Source organism: Pyrgilauda ruficollis, unplaced genomic scaffold (genome assembly GCF_017590135.1).
Source record: "Pyrgilauda ruficollis isolate IOZ18807 unplaced genomic scaffold, ASM1759013v1 scaffold9, whole genome shotgun sequence".
NCBI classification, from domain to species: Eukaryota; Metazoa; Chordata; class Aves; order Passeriformes; family Passeridae; genus Pyrgilauda; species Pyrgilauda ruficollis.
Window position 1 is genome coordinate 10,927,090 of NW_024531043.1, and position 21,269 is coordinate 10,948,358.

The window sequence follows — 21,269 nt, forward strand, 5'->3', positions numbered from 1 at the left end:
CCCTCTCTGGGCTGGTGTAGCTGTGTGTGCCAGGGTAGGAATTTGTTGTGAACCCCCAAAGTGGAGCTTGCAATCCCAGCAGGTGGCAAAAGGGGAGATTTCAAACATGCTGAGGATTGTAAGAAAGAAAAGAGACTTTGGGTTATTGTGATCTCTGGGCTGAAGAGGTTAAAGTTGTGACCACAGCGGTCACTTCTGTAGGATCAGCAGCATTGTCCTATGGAATTCACCGTGCCCAGCCAGGCATTGTATCAGTGGGAACAGTGCAAGTACAGGACTTAGACTATTCATGGGGTGGTCTAACAACTGACATCAACTCGCTGATTGATTTTATTTAACTAACTCACTATGGATTTATTTATAGAATTAAAAAAAAAAAAAGTGTAGGAGCAGCAGAGGATGTGTCATCAGTCATGCAATTTGCTGTTAAAATCTGATGCTGTAGACTGGACTGGGACCTGATGCTCGTAAGTGTAGGAAATATTTGGTTGCTGTGTTCACAAACTGCATTGAAAGACTTTGATGTATAAAGAATCCAAGAAAAGTTGAAAGCAGCAAAGCTTTTAATTGTGATACAATTTGTGCATTGAGGTATGGCAGTAAAGAGCAAATATAAGCAAGCTCCAGTAACTGTTGCAAAGACCAATCTTCATCTGCCCAAGGAGATGATGCACAAGATGTGACCTAATAGATCATTTCAATATTTGATTCCTGTGATTCTGTCAAATCCCTAAAGACCTGGCAGCAGGCTTTGATCTCAAGACAAAGGGTGAAAGGAATACCAAGGCTCTACATATCCTGTTGCTTTCTTTGGTGGGAGTAGCTGAAGAAATACTTGATTATTGCTGGGATTTGCCTTCTCATTAGAAACACCAAAAGAACAGGAGCTGAGCCAAAAATTTCAGTTGCAAATTGACTGTTTAAAGAAATATGTGTGAAGGTCTCTGCCTCAACTATGAGTTTTATAATCACGATGTCAGTGGGGCAAGATAATAGAATAAGTTACATCATTAAATCCCTGATATTTTCAAGGGAAAAGTCCTATAAATAGGGGGTGGGGGCTTGTCACTGCAAGTGCAGGTCAGCCTCCCTCATCCTGCTGACAATTTCTGGAGGAGATGCTGTGTGCTGTTACACATCTGCTCATGGTTTATTCACTAAGTGCATCATAGTGCACTGAAGTGAGGATCTGAACTTTCATTAACATCAGTGGATGAAATCAGGCCTGCAAAGGAGTATTTCCCTGCTGTTTAGATTTATTTTTTTTCCCACAGGGGAGAGCCTTAAGCAAGATTTGTGAAGTTCAGTACTATAACTATAACTATAACATCAGTACTTTCAGTACTATAACATTTTCCTCATTCTAGGAGGAACTGCAATTGTGCAGTGTGGTGGTGCACAGTGAGAAGTGTGGCCTTGTTTTCCTAGGTGGGAACCAGGCAGAAAAGTGAAATGATCTGCTACAATCAGAATTTAGGGAGTCTCAGTTTCTAGTGTTCCTGTAAACTGTAAATTATGTAGTGAATGTAGGAAGCCATGGCCTCTTTGTGCAGAGACTGTGGTGGGGAGGAACAAGTTCCCTGACTAGTTAATGTCAGCAGGCTGATGTAAATAATTTAAATTCAGTTGGGACAGAAAGGATTACTGCCCATCAAATGTACCTAACAGCTATAAGCTATGTGAGGCTCTGCATCTTCCATCCAGCCATTTTTGTTCTCTTAAATACACACACTGCTGTAGTCCCCAGGAATTCCAGTTAAAATGGGAATATGCATGCCAGGTACTTCACAGAGAGACAAGAACCCCTCCCCTAACCCATGCTTCTGGAAGCAGGTTATATTGAAAAAGGAATAGAAAAAGATATAAACATTGTAGGTAATAATTATTCTGGCTCTATAAAATGTTTTATATACCTATTAAAATCTGTACACACGTTTATAGATGTGTACACATACACATGTGTACATTTCATCCAGTACTGAATCAAGAATCCTAAGCAGTGTTTCCATGGAAGAGAAAATTGTGGTGCTGGTGGTGACTGCAGGTCAGGTGGGTAAAGGCAGGAGGGAGGGCAGAGACTGTGTAAAACACTCCTTTTGCATTAGCATACATTTCTTGTGGTGTGTCTGCACAATGGTCCCCCAGCTGGCTGTGCAAACCTTCAGCTTTTTGTTAGCAGCTACTCAAAAAAGCTGAAAGCAAATCAGAGAAGTGTCCCTGAGTAGCTGCTTCCTAGTGATTTTTTGGTTCATTCCTCCTGCGTGTTTGCTGCTCCTCTCAAATTGATCTGTTCTGAAAATTGTATCATGGTTGAATTCACATCCAACTACAAAGCAAGTCGAGAGGCTCGTAGTGTGGTCTGCGGGCAAGTAGGGGAAATTTTGTCTTAATCAATGTACAGTTCTCCATCCTGTGAAAGAAAATTAGCCTTGTAGATACAAAAGAAGGACAAAGCAGCCACACACTGCAGCTCAGAAAACTTTCCATCATTTCTGCTGAATAGGGACCCAGTGTTGCTTTTTCTATAGAGCAACGCTCCATTTGTTTCAAGGAAGTTGTGAAATTGGAGACCGAGAGGAGTTAGGAGGGAGGCTCATTAGAGAGGCTCTGTTGTAAGGAGCACTTCCCAAAATTAAACTGGCTGCTCAAAGGAAGTGCAAAAGTCTGCCCCCAGACTTGCATCTAAGTCTTGATTAAGATGTATGGTTCTCCCCTGGTGTGGGGATTTGTCCTGTGAATGGGAATGCCACGTTGGGAAGAGCAGAAGAGCTGAGTCAGGAGTCATTAACTGCTGTGTCTCCAGGAGTCTTGTGTGGAGGGACAAGGAGGAAGCAGTGAGGTCTGTGCTCTGCTCCTGGACCCAAATAATGCATTTTTTAAAACACACTGGACCAGGCTCTTCTAGGGGAGAGGAGTCATCACTGATCTCATGGGAGGGGAGGTACTTGGATGAACTATTTCCATTCATTGCAAGTCTTCTCCTCTTATTTCTCACTGGGGTTTTGTGCCTCACTGGGTGATCTCTGAGTTCTGCTTTTTTGCTTTTCATGTGAGTGGGACTGTTGGAATATTAAGAAAACTAAGTTAAAGAAACATCTGTAGTTTGGAAGGCCAATGTCTGTGTAGTTTTATACCAACTTGTGAACCTGTTCCTCAGGCTGTGAGAATTCCAACTGAGGGTACCTCAGCCTCTGGACCCTGCAGGTCACACCCTGAGTTTATCAAGGGACTCAGATCCACAAGAGACCCACGTGTGTCTGACAGCTGAGAGGAGCAGGGGAGCCAAGAGCACCTTGAAGCAGGAGATAAGGATGGCTCCCTGCAGGAGGAGGCTGAACTTGGATGTTCCTCACAAGTGATTGTGAAATAATTACATGTCACTGCTATTCCCATTGATCTGAGGCTAAAAACCCAAAACGTGTGTTATGTACCTGCCTACAAACTTTCCAAAGGGAAAAATGGAGAATCAGAAAGCAACTTTCATCAGGGCCCCACTGATTTGTCTCACATGTTATTCAGAAACATGTGTTTGAGGTCCAGTCCATAAAAATAAATTGTTTCCTCCATCATGTTGTTTTGTGACCAAAGCTTGTTTTTAAAACTTGCACTATTTTTAAAAAATGCTTAGTTTTTAAAGTCAAGTTCCAAATTGCTCACAGTCATGCTGTCGGGCCTGTCAGCAGGCTAAACTGGGTAAACTGGAAAATGTGCTAAGTCAGGCCTAAAATCAGCAAATAAATATTACCACTGAAAATGATAATTTCCCAGTAGTCTGTAAGCTCAGATGGAGTCAAACCAATGGTCTGTCAACAGAGGGGTTTAGAAGTACTGTTGGTATGAACTGGACAGACTCCTAGCTGCTGCATTTATTTTTAAATTTGAGTACTGCAAAAAGGAAACATCTGGACAATAAAAGTAAAATAAAACAAAATATAATGTGCTATTTCATTGAAATGATTGATTCCAATTCTGTCTAGCAGGTTTCTCTTTCCAAAGTACAGCACTGGAGGTTTATTGGCTCATCCCTTTGTCTTTGTGCTTTTTTCTTTCTTTTCCCTTGAGCGACCTCTCCTGTTTTCTCTGTATCCCTCTTTCCTTGAGGAGTGCTGTACTGTACAGAACTTGTTTCACCCCCTAATTCCATAGAAGTTTGTGAGGAAGTACAGGTAAATCCTTCCAGACTGGAGCAGATGTTCTTAGGATACTCTTTCCAGCCATGAACCAATAGTGATAGAGAGAGCAGCACACTTTGCTGTAAACAGGACCAGTAGGACTTGACAGGTGGGGTTTTTTGTTTCCCATGGAATCTTTCCCTTCTTTGTGGGACACCAGCAGTCCCATATGTCAATCAGACAGCCTAATGTGATTTCTGACCTCCTCCACGTTAGCCCAGGGCTAGGAAGAATTACAAAGTTGTGGAGCTGCACTGTGTTCTCTCCTGGGCAGAATTAAAATTAGTAACTAGGCAGCAAAGTTTCTGAATGGATTTTTTTCAAGTGAAGGTTCCATTAGTGATTTTCCTACAGTCTGAGGGCTCTAATTTGTTGAAAATTGAAGTGGTTTGTAGCAGCTCTGAAGGAGCCCTTTGGGACTTTGGCATCCACCAGTGTTAAGGTGGAGAAGTGCATAAATAAAATGGAAATCTCTGTCTATTAAAGTGTTGCATTGCAGACTTTCAGAGGATGTTGCTTCATTTAACACTCACTGGTTTTGTGCCTCTTAAACAGCTCATTGTTTAAGAAGAAAAGCTGCAGTCTGTAATAGCAGGAGGGAGCTGGGGCTGTGGTTGGTGTCACTGTGGGTTTTCCCCCAGTGCTGGTGCTGGCTGCACATCCTTCCCCTGATCTTTGTGGAACTGTGCTGGGAAGTAGGCAGGGAGCTGACCCCGCTTAAAAAAAAATAAATTATTTAAGCCTCATCAGTTTCTTGAGTATTGGTGAACAGTTTGTATCATGAAACCAGGACCTAGGGCAGACAGAGGTTAAAACTTACCCAGTGTTCCTGATAGACTGGAAATAGAAACTTCTCCCTCTAATACCAATACCAGGCTCTGGTGCCAGACCATCTCTGTCATCTAAACTGGCCTCTAGCTTTGCTGCTGCTGCCTGTTATGTGACATGGGGGTGTCTCTGCTCCTTGTACTCCCTGTTGCAGCCAACAATTTGCTTTTTTTGCCATACCAATTAAGCAACTCTAAATTGGCATCCTGCTCATTCTCTTCCTTCTCTCCTCACTTCTGGCGTTGCTCTCCCATCCCCTCCTGTGTGCTGGCACAGGCTTTCCTCTTTCTCATAGTGAGGTGGTTCAGGAAGTTGAACCAGCAGAAAACTCATGCTGTCTTTCTCCCTTGCAGAAAGGTGGAGGAATATATATACATTTATTATTTTTATATTATTTTGGTGCTTGTTTAGCTGTCAGCACAAACCAGTGCTGGGCTAAGCTGTAATGGACATAGCCTTCCACCTCTGTCATAACCTTCCTCTGGGGCTCTGTGCATCAGAAGTGCCAGGTGAGTGAACTTTGAACTATGATTAGGGCTTCTGTGTAATAAAATAAATAAAAAGAAGGCATTTGATGCTCTCTCATCATGCCTTTTTTATTTTTCTTTCTCCTAGAAGTAAAAATGAAATATTATAACACTCACTTGCCTATGTTTAGCACGTCCGCTGACTTGTCATTTTGGAAGTAGAACCAGTTCTATTTTTAGAGCTGAACTTCCTGTTTGAGCTCTCTTTAACTTTGTCCTTTGCCTAACACAGGCAAACTCTTTAAAAAAAATCTTAGTTAAACTGGGACAGTTTTGCTAAAACAGTCATGTTCATGTCCAGATATAAACAGCAATAAACCTGCTTTGAATGAACATCACAACAAAAATACATCCTCCAAGAGAATGTATTTCCATGATGTCAGGGCATGAAAGTGAAGTTGAAGTGATGTGTTGGTGTGGTCGGGCACCTCAAAGCCTCAGTCTACAGGTGGATTTAAAGATGAATTGTCCATGTGGAAAAATCAAGCAGAACAGCTGTTTTAGAGTAACACCCCATAGTCACACTGTGTTTCTGCAATAAGCATCTTCTGCTTTAGCTCATCCAGACTAGAAATGAGCTGTCTTATTTTGGAGTGATCCCACCCAAAATCCTAAATATTTTATGGTAGTTGTTATGCTTTACTGCAATAATATACCTTAGTTCACAACTACCTTCAAGTGTTGTGCCTTTACCTAAAATATATATTAATACCTACCTTTGACACCTTCAGAAACCCTTCTAGACCAGAGGGGAGCTGCAGGATTGCTGGTGTAGTCACATGCTGATTGGTAATGTGAGAGTAGTTGAAGGTCTTCTTCCATTTCCTAATTGCAAGGTATGAGGGGAATCAAGTTTTCCTCATTATGGGCTGATGATGAGGCTTCAGAGGGCTGAAAGGTTATAATTTTTATAACATTTTTCTGTATTGTTACTGTTAGATATATTTTATGTTGAGACATTTTAGGAGATGATTAATGGTCTTAAAATAAATCTGATAGATAAATAAACCATAAGATTTTCACTAAAGTTATATCCCCTCCACTTTTCTTGGACCTTGTGTTATTTTTCTTTCGATAATTGTAATTTGTGTGCTCAGTGTTTTCAGCCACCTGGAGTTTGCTTATACTACAGGTTAATGCATTGGAATACTGTATAAAAATTAGAAGTAAAATGCTTCTTTGTATAAGGAATTTTTTCACTGTCTGAAGCTTCAAAGAATCACTAAAAACGATGGCTTGGGTAGGTGTAAGGATACTGCTTAATTCCACAGAGTGCCACTAAAACACCTGATCTGCCTGGGCCCCTTTCTCCAGCCCCGTCCTGCAGCATCGAGGCCGAAGGGGCTCACAGGCTGCTCCTGCACGCATTTTGTTGTGTGCAAACAGCTCCTCCCGCGGATTATCGCAATTCGGCCCTTTGATATCAAATGATGAAGCTGCAGAGGGGCCCGAGGGGAAGGGTCGTGTCAGGGCAGTTTCACCCCTCCGTGAGGAGGAGATGCTGTGACCCCGCTGAGAGAGCTCCTGCTGCACGGCCGGACTGGCGCCGGGGACAGAGAGCGGCCGAGGGGAGGATGGAGTCAGCTCTGCACAGGGGTGCCCTGGGGCTCCCTGGGGCTCCCTGGGGAAGGGCTGGGCGGGGAGCTGTGGGCAGAGCTGTGTGCGATGGCCGGGCTCGCTTCCCTTTGTTCTTCTGTGCCCTCTGGTGGCACTCAGAGCGATGGGATCGGGACGCGCCTCTTCATTTGTTCGTACCCTCGCTCTGAAATGCAGGGAATGTCGGGAATAGCTCCACTTGAGTAAGGACTTTCTGCTCGGATTCACATCCCTCCCAGTTAGCAGGGGATATCATAATAGTCTCCCGTGGGCAGCAGAAGAATACGTGCTTCCAGCTCCAGGAGCTCCGGGGGGATTAACTGGGATGCAAGTCAAAGCCTCAGTCTTTAGGTACAATTAACCCGCTAGCGAGGCTGGCAGATTTCCTGAGGCTCTGCCAAAAATCCTGCTTTACAAACCAAGGATTTTTTCCTCATAAGAAGCATAAAGATTAGGCAGGACCAGCGGGCCGGTCCCTCGGCGTTGGAGGTTTCTGGTTGTCAGCTCTATAATGTACCTTCAGCACAGATCTCAATTCAGCCACAGAGGGTTAAAATAATTCCCCAAGGTAGCTTTATCCTCTTAATGGACAGGCTTGATAATCATTCTTACAGAAAGGACATTTCCTCTTTCCTCTGCTGTGGGGGAGTTGCACCTTTTCCTGCTGGTGCTGTGCTGGAGAGGAGACCACAGCCTAGAAAACTCTGGTGTCATTTGCAGCTCTGATTCACACCTCCTGTGCATTTCTCATACTCTGCTGTGTGGTTCATGTTTGCATTGCTTCCACTGCTCCAAATATCCATGCTAAATCCACATCATGGAAGAGGATGGGCCATGCTGAAGTCTGGCAGCTTGGATAACCTGAAGCTCAGACAGGGGAAGGCAGTGCTTCACTTGTTAGAAATAAAACATGGCAGCTGTTGGACAACAGAGGATATGATTATAGTCCCAGCATTTCCCATTCCCTGTTTCCTCTCTGGAAAATTGTTAAAATATTTTATACATGAAGGGAAGTGTGGGTGCAAACTCTGCAGGGGAGATCAACGAGAACTTTGCTGAATGACTTCAGAGCTGGAGCCCATCATTCCATCATTCCCAAAGTGTTTGGGGTGGGCTTGGTGAGCTGTGATTTGGGAAATTATTTGCTGGTGCAGGGAAGATGCCTGTGTAGCCTTCATTCTTGGAGCACAGCTCTCTCTCTGACAAGGAAACAAGGTTTGCTTCCCTGATGCTCTTGTTTTACCAAGAAGCCCAGAAGACCCACTCTCTGTACCAAACCACCTTGTCCAGGGTGGGCAGTGGGAGGCAGGAACCCTGCACAAGTCGTTTTTTCCTCCAGATGTTCATTTCTGTGTGAAAAAGAAATTACATTACAGCATATAGAAACGCTGTACAATTTAATCTATGAGAATCTTTACAGTGTCTTGGTCATTAGGCCTCTAAATAAAGGAAACTGATATTATATATGCTATTGTCACCTTAATTCTAATGGGGATTTTACTAATACATGGGCTGGAGTAACTTGATATGTTTTTAAGGTTTTAAGCAAAGCGTAGTTCTCCTGTAGCTCATACTGATAGATTTTTTTTCCCCACCTTACATCCCTGCAATTGATTCTTCTGTCTCCTTCTTGCTGTTGTCTGTTCCTCTTGTCAGAGATGGCACTAGCTTGTTTCTTAGTTACTGTCTTTGTCATCCTTTGGGGATTCACTTGTGCTCCATGAGCAAGCAGCAGGAGAGGAAGATGTTTCTTTAGGCTGTAAAATCCCCCAGCATCACCACTCCGCCTCTGAATCACATCTGCTGCCAGAGAGGAAGCAGTGCCTCTTAATCCCACATTGCCCAGTCCAGAGCTCTACTGGAAAAACATCCAGGGAAGTCAAGGGTGAAGTGGTGCACAGCACACTGAGGCTTCCCCTGTCAGCAGAGAGAGACTCTGCCAGGGCTCCAGGTGCCTGTTAATCCATGTCCAGTGGGTGATGAGCTGAAGTGAGGGACAGGTGGGAAAGAGGGTGAGAGGCTGCCAGGGTCACTGAGGTCCTGCTGGGATCTGCTGGGCTGCCCCAGGCTTGGCTGAAGGGGGTCCCTTCTTTGAGAACACAGAGAGGGTGAGGTAAGGCCATGCCTAGGAAGTGGTTAACAGAAATGGATCATGGTAAAATGTGTGTGGAGCTGCTCAGAAATCCAGCCTGACCTGAGATCTCTCAGCCTGCCATCGCTTTTTGGAGCCTCTGTGTGCTTCTTTCCCCTGCTCTTTACTCTCCTAGATGACATTTTTTCACCTTGTACTAGGAACAGGAGATAGAAGAAAGAGCTGAATTTTTTCAGGACAGAAGAGATAAAGCTGGCAGGGAGCCAGAGCTGCTGTGCAGTGGGCAGTGAACACCAGGATGTGAACCTCTAATTATACATCTCAAATTCTGTGAGCAGTACTCCAAGAATCATTATGTATAGGCTTGTTTGACAGTACTGTGGCTTAAGAGAAAAACATCCCCTCAAATTACTCTTTAATTTGGAAGTCAAGAGATTATCAATTCAAATCTTAAGCTCTTCTGCCTGTAATTGATAATCGTGTTCATTTAACAAACCTGCTATTGAACTGCTCCTCATACTCTTAATTCATCAGGTAACTGCTGATTTTTCTTTTGGAAAGGATAATTGAGAGGCTCTACAAGGTTGCTTCCAGCAAAGCTGAGATCAGACCTAAACTAAAATGTGGCAGATCCCAGGCTCAGCCACGCAGCCCTTCAAATGCAATCTTTCAGTATCTGTGTCCTCAGCCCCTCTGGGCTGTAGCCATTGCTTTGATCCCAGGCTCTGGAAGCAGAGATCAGGATGGCTTTCATTAGGGGCCTGTTTAACAGGACTCCACCCCAAGCTGCTAACCTGTGGAATTGAAAAAAGAACATTCCCCTAGATAGTAAAGCTTACAGTTAAAAAAAAAAACAAACCAAAACCACCACAACAAAACCCTCCAACCCATAACTAGATTTTATATATGTTGTTTCAAACATGCAGATGCCAAATTTAAGGACTCTTGTGGTTTTTCACACATAACTAAACTCTCCCCATCCTGCCTCAAGGTGGCAACACTCCAGACAGTCCCAAGCCCAGCCCAAGGATGGGCTCCTGTTCCTTGCCCTTGGAATGAGGAGTTTGACTGACAGGCTGGTGGGACTATTCTAGATTTACACTATATAAATTTTTCTTTTTGATTTCAAAGCTTTATGGTCTTGAGCTCCTTTGCAGAGTCATTATCACATCTGTCACTGTCATTGCTATCAGGGGCTAAGGATGTTTGTAATGGAGAGCAGCAATCCAGGCTATTACTCCTGCTGAAATACTGCTCCCAAGCACATGATAGACCAGGTGCTGTAATTATTAATAATTCCCTCTGATGGTGCATCGCAGCCCTACATTTTGTATTAATGCAATTTATTTTGAATTATTTCTTTGGCGGTGGAAATTGTTTTGGAGAGATTTTTTGGAAGCACTGCGAGTTTGTTTGCTGGAATCCTCTCCTGGAAATGAGGCATGTCTCTCATGGGCTCCTGTTCGCTCACACACAAACGAACTGCTAATTAGGATGATGAAATTGCTGGGAGAGGTGAAACCTTCCAGTTGGCCGAAGAGAAGATTGTGGATTAATCTGTGTAAAGCTGAAGGCTCGACTAAAACTGCTGCTCAACATTCTGGTGCTAATGAGACTTGTATGTCTGCCACTCGAGGAGCTGAAAGTAAGGCTTGTGGTTTTTGTTGAGAGATCCAAAGTGGGGGCTCACTCCTCTATGGCATTTAGTGCTTTCATCCACTGGAATTGGGAATGTTCAGCAGTTTACAGTATCCAGTGATGCAAGGCAGTTTTTGCTCTTTGTGGATAGTTTTTGCACATGAGTAAAAGCATCTTGAGAGACATATGGATGTTTAGAAAATTGCAGTATGATTTGGAGAGCAATTTGTCTTGCCTGCCCCCTGCTACCATATTGTATTACTTCTTCGTAGTTTTTAATGTACTTCTGCTCACATCAATTCACATGAAGAAGAAAACTGCTCTCTCCATCTCTGTGAAGAACCAGGTGACCTGTTCAGTGTCACATTGGGCAAAAAGTCTAGTTCTAAGTTACTTCCTTGCTCACTGTTTGAGCTTCTTAGGAGCCATGGAAGGGTACTGGTCTCATCCTCTTTTCCTGCAGTTTCCCTGCAGTCACTGAGAACTGATATATATAGATATATAAAATAACACACACACCTGTATGTATATATACATAAATGAAGGCAAGGCAGATGTTGTGAGACTGCTGCTGTGCTTGCAGGAAGCCGCCGGATCGTGGATGTGATGGATGTGAACACACAGAGGGGAGTTGAGATGAGCATGTCTCAGTTTGTCAGGTACTACGAGACCCCAGAGGCCCAGAGGGAGAAGCTCTACAACGTCATCAGCCTGGAGTTCAGTCACACCAAGCTGGAGAACATTGTCAAGCGCCCCAACGTGGTAAGGCAGCCTCTGGTGATGGGCTTTATTGCAGCTTCTTCCCAGAAATAAATCAGGGAGTTTAAACAAGGTGATGGGAAGTGCCCGGAACTCCTGCTCGTTTAGTGTCAGGATCTCATTTTTAGCCAAGTAGAAAGCTGGTCTCCTTGACAGTGGAACTTAATTTACAGGAATTAGGTACCTGATGAGCTGTTAATCATGCAATTTGCACTGATACACAGTTCCTCTCAAGATATTTAGGGGAAACTTCATCCAAAATTAAATACCTATCTAGTATTTTTCCTCCTCTAAAGAAGCTTAAACTCTCAGAAAGCTTGGGCTCATTATATATGAACACTCCTTTTATCCAAAAAAATGTTCAGGGTGTTCCAAAGCAAAAAAAGTTGGGAACACAATTGTTAAATGTAGAAATGTTTACATAATTAAATCAGCATAATCACTGCTATGTCAGAATTAGCAGTAGTGGAAGGGGATAGATTTGTACATACTTTTTAAAGGTAGAGGGCTCTTGTGATTTTATTCCCGATGGAGTCACTGGCATGAAACTGTGATCTTCTTAGGAAAGATTATTTCATTTATCACTGAAATGTAGCCATGCGTGCTATGCTAGCATGTAGCTGGGGGTAAAACTACAGCTCTATGATGTTTTGTTTTCAAACACTTCTTACCTGATTTCTAAGTCCTCTTCTAGGTACAGCAGCAGGTTTTTCTCCTGCTGGGGACATCTCTTACCCGAGAAGACAACAGAAACACCACACTGCTGCCTGAACGGGTCACAAATAGATGGCAGCTCTAATTGCTGATTTGTAGAAGTAATTCTTAACTAGACTCCTTTGTTCTTTTACACATAGATCACAAATTTGAATATTAAACACGTATTTAGAAGTTCATTCAGATTTTTGCTGTCATTCAGACACTTAGCGGGCAATTTGAAGGTGCTCTGGGGAATTTCTTGTGTTCAATTGATCCCGGTTTTCCCAAACACATTGTGCTCAGCGAGCTTTTAAAACATCTGCGCAAATTTCCTGGGTGCTTAGAAATGAAATACACAGTTAGGTACCTGTTATCACGTGTAAATGGTTATTTCATAGCTGTTTAAAATAGCCTGAGTGCACAGTTGTTTGTAAAACCAGGAATATTTAGATCTCATTGAAAGAGAGATTTGCATTCCCATGGGAGTAGAAGAGAGGGTGTTGTGGAAGTCCAGTACCTAAAGTCAGCTCCTATATATTTGTATAAGATATTCCCTTGAATCTTGCAGAGTTTTGATACCGTGTAAGGCAGAAATACCTGATTTAGGTTCCCTGCTGTGCAAACTCTGGGTTGCAATATCAGAATGTGGGAATTATTTCAGAATCAGGGCAGTAAGCAAGTTTTGTTTTCACATACAGTTGTGATATTGATGGAATCAGTCCTATTTCCTCCTTGAAATACAAGATATTAGCATAGTATAATCACTTTTATGTTTGCATTTTCATGTTCATAAATGCAATTTCTAGGCTGTTGGCTACAAACATGCCACAGACAGTACAAGAGAAGGTGCTCACAGGTGCTCATGAGACAGAATTTGCACTCAGGTAAACTGACTGTAAAACTCTGCTTCCCCTGTGTTTTAAGGGGTTGAATTGTGGTGATAAAATGCTGCACCTTAACAAGTTGAGTGCACAGGACTTTTGCTGAACAGCAATGTTCTCCCTGTCTGTGAGCATCTGCTGCTGTCACTGGAAGAGTTTTAGCCAACAAGAATATGTCCTACCATGTGTTCAGGAGCTAACAGTTGATTCTGGTGGCCTTTCAGGTGGACTTAGTCGACTGGGTGGATAATATGTGGCCACAGCACTTGAAGGAGAGACAGACGGATGCTACCAATGCTATTTCAGAGATGAAATACCCCAAAGTGAAAAAGTAAGTCTTTAAAAAGCTCTGCTCTTGACTGCCTTAAATAATTTTAACTTTGATGAATACAGTCTTTGAAAAGTGCATTTTTATTTTTCAATTTTGAGCAACTCTTTTTTGAAAATGGCAGACTGACCTTAAGTAGTAAATTCTCTGGAAGTGCTGCCCAAAGAAATCACATCACACAGATATGTCACACAGTGTAGTCAGAGTCCTGCTGTAGGCTGGGCTCAGATCCTGCCCGGGTTCTAAACTGCTAATGACAGACATTATTAGCTGAGAAATGTTTTGTGAAATGAGCTTGAAGTCCATTTTTAATGGGTGTGTGTGACTTCCTAGATACTCTGTCACTGCCCTTCCTGTCAGTTTGGCTTTCCATTCAGTTTTTCAAGGGCAAGGTCAAAGATTGGACTGACTGTCCAGGCTCAGGACTTGCTCAGGGCAGGTTTGAGACTGAACACAAGAGCAGTTTGTCCTGGTTCTGCCAATCTCAGCTCTAGGTTCTGGGCAAGCATTGGCTCACTTTGCTTTTTCTTCTGCTTTAATGTCTTCCTTGAAACTTTTTATGTGGTGATTGGAAAAAGGAACTATTTGGGGGCCTCAAAATGTGCACTGCAAGTTTCATGGGAATGAGTACAGCTGAGACAGGGGTTCCTTTAATGATGTAATGACCTGTATGGCTGATGAACACCAGGTAATCCTGGAAGCCCTTCACTGCTGTTTCTGTTTTATTGGCCAGACTGAATGCTGGCAGCATCCCAGGCTCTGCTGTTGAATCAACCTCTGGTGTTCTGCAAATCACTCAGAACTCCTTCCAAACTGTAAAATAGATTGGTACTAACAGATACAAAGGAGTGTGCAGTCAGGAAGTGATATGTAGCATTTACTCTTGTTCTGTAAAAATAAACATTTTGGAAGGTAAAGGTCTTCATAAAAGAAGAGACTCTGTGACAAGCATTGGGGATTAGGCTCAGCACCACTGATTTCAGTGGAAGTTAAAGATACTCCTACATTTTGAAAAGATCAAACTGCTCATTAAGGTAACTGGATGTGGATTGGAGTCTCCATGCATTTGGAAATGTCCCAAGTGACTTGCCTGAGGTCACACAATAAACCAGCAGCAGAGCAGCACTTGCTTCTCAAGTGGTTAGTCAACTAAATAACATTATTTATAATTTGCCATAGCTAAGAAACTGAATCATGATTCAGGGCCTAAGGATTCATGGATGGTACAAGGTAAGAAGTGAAGGAAACTATTCCTCTCCTAGAGCAGGCACACTCCAGATGCTGAAAAAGATGTAGCAAGTAAACAGAGCAAGGTTTGATGAGTTTGAAGGATAAGGTAGCAACATGACTAACAGAATTTAGCAGAAAAAGCAGAGAATATACTTGCAGTTCACTACTTGCATCATGAAATGCCAGATGGTAGGTTTCAAAGGGATTTTAGAGACGTACCAAATCAACAGATTTTGACATGGAGTTTTTCCCATTTGTGGAGCGTGGCCTGGTAGGAGATGCCTGATGAAGAAGCAGACACGGAGCCTTGGAGGTTGCTGTCACTGGCAAAGGGAAGGTGGAGGTTGACAGCTTGATAAACTAGTAGATGTGATAGGTACAGGGAAGCTAAACACTGAAAGACTGTGAATGCTTGAAATGTGACAATAGAGTTTGATGTTGGAAAAAGGAGTTACCAGGCATGAGTGTTAAAGGCGAGGGTGATGCAGCTGGAGTGATGAGGATGTTGCTACTGAGTGTCATCTCACAGAAAGACTAGAGAAGGATGATTTACAGCACTGTTGGCACAAACCCCTCATCAGTCTGAAGAAGCCACAAAGACAAAACCAGTAACAAACAGTGACAGTCTGTGAGCACAAGAGAAGCTGTACCAGATCAGGATGAAGATCTGTGGCTCTCAGTAACCTGCTAGGCACTGGCATTGATGCCCTGGCAGGAGTGTAAGAATGGTGTGAGTGTAAAATGATGCTGCTCCTAAAAGTTACCTTCTGAACTTTGACTGTCTGCAGTTCAGGCAGGGGCTGTCCTGAGGTAGAAGTGGTTTCTGTGTGCCCAGTGACTCTCAAAGAAATTGCTCTTCCATGAGCTTGTCTGGTTTAAAGATGAACTCCTCAAGAGATTGCCTTTCTCCATCTTTGGGAATTCAACTTGACCCTTTCCTGTAGACCCTTTCCTGGTCCCAGCTACTGCTGTGAGTATCCAGAGGGTTTGAGCCCTTATTAAGGATATCACGTTCAGTTGTGGAGCCACAAGTCAGTGCTGTTACTTGTTTCACACTGCCCATTCTTTTATGTGAATCATCTATATTCATATGCTTTATTAATGACTGTTGTTGCTCAGAAATGGGATCGATTCATTCCTTTCTCGTTCCGAGCATTCCCATAATTCTGAGTTTGCAGTATGCCATCCCCACCATTAACGTGTTCCCTACAAACAAAAAGCACTCCAGCGAGAGCGCTGCAGTTTCGCAGACACAGATGGCATTACCAGACACAAATGTCTGTCTTGGCTCCTGCACGTCGAGTTCCGTGCTGGGAGTGAAGTTAGAGAACGCTCCATCTGCTGCTTCGGTTACCAGGAGCGCCGCGCGCGCTGGAGACCACCCTGCCCTGCGCTTGGACTTGCACCATTAACTTCTTCAAAATATTCTGGGTAATGAAGTTATTTTTCTGCCTGTAGGTAAATGGCTGCTTACCTCACAGCAGCCTTAGAGGACGGTATTAAGTGGGGCAATAGTTTATGTCCCCTCTTTCACATCCCAGGGTGCAAGTTCCTGAGAAAAGTCCCGCAGACGTGGGATCCTGGATGAGAGTGGGAAGATGCTGTGTAACCAACAGCCAACAGAAAAAGGCAATGATATTTTAACATCAGCTTTTAGGGGCAGAAGCTTGTTATATCACCAACATCATTTTCAGGTAGCTCAAGACAAGCTGAGATTTGTTTTTCTGTTTAAATTCCTCCAGAACTGAAGCAATCTGGATACAGCTGAGTCAACAAAAAAACCCCAAAAAAACAAAAAACCAAAAAAAACCCAAACTAATTTGATTTTTCATTTATCAAAAGAGATAGCCCTGCTGAAATTATTATCCTCTTTATTAGGTTTTGTGTTTATAGCCTTGCAAAATTATTTGCAATGCAGTGGCAGTGAATAGCTACAGTTCAGGACATGAAACAGTACCAGAAATTTCTAATTTTTAGAAATTTCTAAAACTTGGTAATATTTGTGTTGTGGAACAAATGAAAATGAAAGCTTTGGTCACTGCAAACTCCTTTTTACCTTCAAAATTCTTTCTATTACTTTAAATATCTAAGCATTGCTATAATGATGCTGGACTTCAGTTAAGGATGGGATATGTTGTGTGAAACATCTACCTGTTCACAAAGGAATGCTGCTCTGTTAGCATGTCCTCAGCCCTATTCTCCCTCTCCCAGGCTGTTGTTCAGCCATCCGTTCCTTTCTATTCATTCCTTTACTAAGTAGGGATGGATTTAAACAGATGCTAAAATGCTCTGCTGAGCTGTGGTCTAATTAGAAGCTGAGGGTGCCTCTGGAGACAGGGAATCCAGGGAGCTCGCAGGTCCCACAAGGCAACCTGGCACTGGTTTGTACATGGGAGAGACTTGTCTGCACTTTGTATGCCATTTGTGGATTGCTTTTGAACAAAACCTCTATAAATAGAATGCAGCAAAAAAATTTACACCAATGCATGTTTGTTAAGACTTTCCAAGCTAGGAAAGTAAATAAAATGTGATGTCTTCAGATCAGTGCATGAGTCTCAAATCCTCCTTCAGGTAGAACTTGGAGGAGCAGCATCACACATGTAACTCCAATAACCACCAGTGTTTACAACAGTTTGTGGTGGCCCTGGAGCTGAACAGCCTTGTCACAGGATGAAGAAATGAGTTGTGCTCTCACAGACACCAAACTGCTGTTCCAGGGGCAGACAGGCCTGGCTCTCAGTGGGTTTTTGGCTTGGTTCAGTTCACTGCGGTGGGAAAAAAGAATAAAAAATCCGAGCCCACCCCGTATACCCTTGGTGTTCCACCGGGGCTGGGACGGGCAAGGGTGCGACGAGGGAAGCGTTGTCGCTCGCTTTGGTGCCAGTGTGGTCAGAGAGTGTGATTTGCAGGCACTTCACAAACTCTCCGGTGCATGGCAGAAAACTGGTTTCTCTTATCTCGGGTGTTGTTTCTGTGTGCGACTGCCTCGGACCGTAACCCCCTCGGGGCAGGAGCCGGGCCTTTCATGTGCGTTTGAAGTGCGCGGGGTGTGGTGACCGCGGTGTGCGACGATTTGGTTCGTTCCCTCGGGCTGGGAGCGCTCGGTACCGCTCTCCAGGAGGGGGACGGGGCGAAGGTTGGTCCCGGCAGGGCAGGGGCACAGGGCCCGCTCCGAGCGGCCTTCCACGGGCACGGCTGGCCCGGTACTGGGGGTCCGGCGGAGCGCGGGGAGCCGGGGTTCGTCATCCCTAACGGGGGAGCGGGGGTCATCCTTGAGGAAAGCCGGGTTCATCCCCGCAGGAGCAGCCAGGGCTCACCCCTAGGGAAGCCGGGGCCCTCCGTGAGGAGATGCTGGGGCTCATCCCTCATCCCCGCGGGGCAGCCGGGCCCTCCCCGCAGCGGCGGGGCCGGTCGCTGCCCGGTGAGGCGAGCGCGGGGGCGGCAGCCGGGCCGGTGCCTCCCGGGTGACAATGGTTTCTTTTGTCTTGCGGCGCAATTCGTGGCTTCCAGTTGCAGGGCCCCAGTGTGGGAGCGCTGTCGGTGCGGGCCGAGGCGCCCCGAGGTAGCCTTTGTTCCCCGCTCGCAGGCCCGGCAGAAGGGCCCCCGCGGTGCCGGGATGCTGCCGGGGGCCGCTCTCCCCCGACACCCGGAGCGGCGCTCCCGCCCGGGGATGGGGAGCGAGGCCCGCGCCTTTCCCCGCGCTGGCACTTGCAGTTGGCTCATGGGTCTGTGGTATTCGGTTTCAGGCTCAGGGATTTCAACCAGCCGGCGCTGCTCCTGGGAGGAAGGAAGAGTGAGCTATACTTTTCTCATTGGCCCGAACAAAAAACAGAAGCCTCTGCTGGGGTTTGGGAGTGGTTTATGGGCTGAGCTCAGTGGCAGGGGAGCCCTCGCAATGCCAGAGGGAATAGAGCCGTATGGTGCGCGGTGCCTATTGCGGGAGAGAAGGAGCTGAGCTCAGGGTAATGCTGCTGCTGCCTGTGCGTCCGCTCGCGTCTCGCCGGGCCCATGTGCATGAACGCCGCCGCTGCCTGCCCTGCCCGCCGCTGCCTTCGCATCCCGGCGCGGCTCTCGCTGTCTTTGTTTCTCTGTTTGCTTGCGGGTTTGTAGCGATGCGTGGCGAGTGCATTGTGGGTTTGCCTGGGAGTGTGGGCTCTGCGCTGGTTTATGGAGAGGTGTCTGTGTTGTTCCTGTGTTCCCAGCTCGCTGTGTTTGCTTAGTGGTTTAGCTTCATTTGTATCATCTCCCTCTCTTTTTTTTGGATCTCTGTGTTTGTTCTTCCTCGTGAGTTTGCAGGTTACTCCATATTTCTTTGCATCATTTCTCAAAGAAATTTCCCCAGATGTTTGTGAGGTTATTTTGTTGTTTGTTTGGGATTTTTTTTAATTTTTAATTTTTTTTTTTTTGGGGGGGTGGTGGGAGGGGGAAGTTTCCCCTTTTTCCACATCACAAATCTTTCCTCCAAAATAACAATATATTAACTGGACAAATTTCAGGCTTGTGGAGAACACAAACCAAACTCTTCAATCGGGAAGGGAAGCTCCCCCCAACCGATTACAAGCAGCTGCGTGTTTTAAAACCCTGACTGAGGCTGTGCAGGGAGATAAAGTGGAGTGTGCAGGGGTTGGATGTGGTAGCAGTTGTGAAAATATTCAACTTGGGGCATCTTTTGGGTCGCTTGTGTTTTCAGGGTGTAACTCTGTTCAGGTTGTCTCCCCATGCCTGATGTGGGATTGTGTTCCTGGAACCGCTGTACCTGCCCTGGCCCAGAGCGCTGTGGCCACAGCACACAGTGGGATGGATGTATTTCCTAGATTTCTTCCAGCGTGGATGCTGTGTTAGGACTCCCCCCACTGTTGTTATGAAAACCACTGAAAAGTTGAGTGGGTCCCCAAATTAGCAGCTGTTGGCGATGAGAAGCCGCTGGCTGAGGCTGGAGCCGAGCGGTGCCTGCGATTAGCAGTGGCATGGAGTGTGCTGGGACCATGTGACTGCGGTGTACATTGGAAGAGGAAGCTGTAGAGGTCAATGCAAAGGCATTGTGCCAGACTCTGGCAACCAGGGAGCGAGCTGGATGGCGGAAGATCCTCCCGCAGGCTCCTGAGCCGGCCGGGAGCTGTTGGGCTTGGACAAAAGCAGGCCTGGGAGATTAACAGCATAAATTAAGGCATGGCTTGTTTGTGGATGGAAGGAAAAACACTTTATTTTCCAAATGCTTTGCAGGTTTTTATTAATCGCCATAAGTGACACTTTCACTAAAACCACCTTTATTGGAGTGGAAATTGTGTTTAGAGGAGTTTCAAGGAAACAGAAGGGAAAATGGGGAAAGCAAGGAAAAGAGTTGCGTGTTCACAGTTATACCTGCTTTGGTGTTTTCTCACAAAACTAAATTTTAAGTGCTTTGATTTGACAGGATTCCATCCTGTTATTACCCTTCTGAACATAAACAGTTTGCCTGCTTCAGGTTTAGATTATTGGCTACTGAGGAATAGCTAAAACCAGCTAATGCCCAGGCCGTTTTTGCTCTTCCAGAATATCTTAATTCAGGGGGTGATTGTTGGTAGGTAGCACTGTCTAGAAAATTTTTGTTGTTAGTGTGATGTATTTTATATCTGGTCTTTTGGAAACTGAAAATAATTGACTCCATAAGGATTTGAATTTTTTACTTTAAAACAACATGAACCTCTAATGCTCAGCACTGCTTACAAGCTGAGAATTTCTATGCTGATTTTTTTTCCTAATGAGCAATAATTATTCAATCTGTGACTTTTTGCAGTTTGGCTGGAAGAAAGGCAACTTCCTTTCTGGGCTTCTTTTATTGTTTTTAAATTCTATCTGACTTGTAATCAACAACATCTTGGTAGAGAAAACATAAAAGGAGAATTTTTTAAAAAAAGTGTTTGGGAGGGAAGGACTCATATTTTGAAATGGAGCATATTGAGAGTGTAGACAGCTTCTTGGCTAGCTGTGATTTTTGAAGCATCTGAAATACCCCAGGGGCAGCAAAAGCTTCTTCCTGCTTCTGAAGGATTAAAAAAAAAATTTCAAAAATTCCAGAGTGGGCAAGAGGAGAGACGTGTAATTGCACAAGGAGAGGTTTTAATTGTGAGATGAAGGCGCAGGACCTTTTTTGAAGCCCACAAATTGACTGTCTTCATGACAGCATTGCGTATCATTCTGTCAACTCCGGCTCGGGATGTGGTTGCTAGGCAGCGGCTCTTATGGACCCAGAGTGGCTCTGATTTGCCAGCCTTCTGCAGACACATGGTAAGGTCCTTCCCAGCCTATCATCTACAGGGACTTCTGCACGCCGGCTGCATACTGCTGAGCTTCTCCTACCTGAATGTGAGCAGAAAAAGACACACTTAATCAAACCTTTTTTTTTTTTTCCTTTCCTTTTTTTTTTTTTTCTTTTTTTAAAAAAAACTCCAAATCTCCTTCCGGTAGTGTTTCCATAACTCCCGTTAAAAACCAAACCAAACCAAAAAAAAAAAAAAAAAAAAAACAAAAAAGGGAACCGCA

The 21,269-nt window shown here is 44.5% G+C and overlaps 1 protein-coding gene across 6 annotated transcripts in view; it reads left to right on the top strand.

Annotated features, from left to right (window-relative positions):
• Positions 1-21,269, top strand: part of KDM2B (lysine demethylase 2B) — a 106,499-nt gene that overhangs the window by 12,556 nt on the left and 72,674 nt on the right. For 5 of the 6 annotated variants that reach the window (XM_041488440.1, XM_041488443.1, XM_041488441.1 and 2 more), the window contains exons 5-6: positions 11,437-11,615; positions 13,414-13,520. In XM_041488440.1, coding sequence (XP_041344374.1) covers positions 11,437-11,615; positions 13,414-13,520 — 286 coding nt within the window. Of the gene's footprint in view, positions 1-11,436; positions 11,616-13,413; positions 13,521-18,583; positions 18,710-21,269 lie in introns of those variants that run through there. The other variant, XM_041488444.1, reaches the window with a different exon arrangement.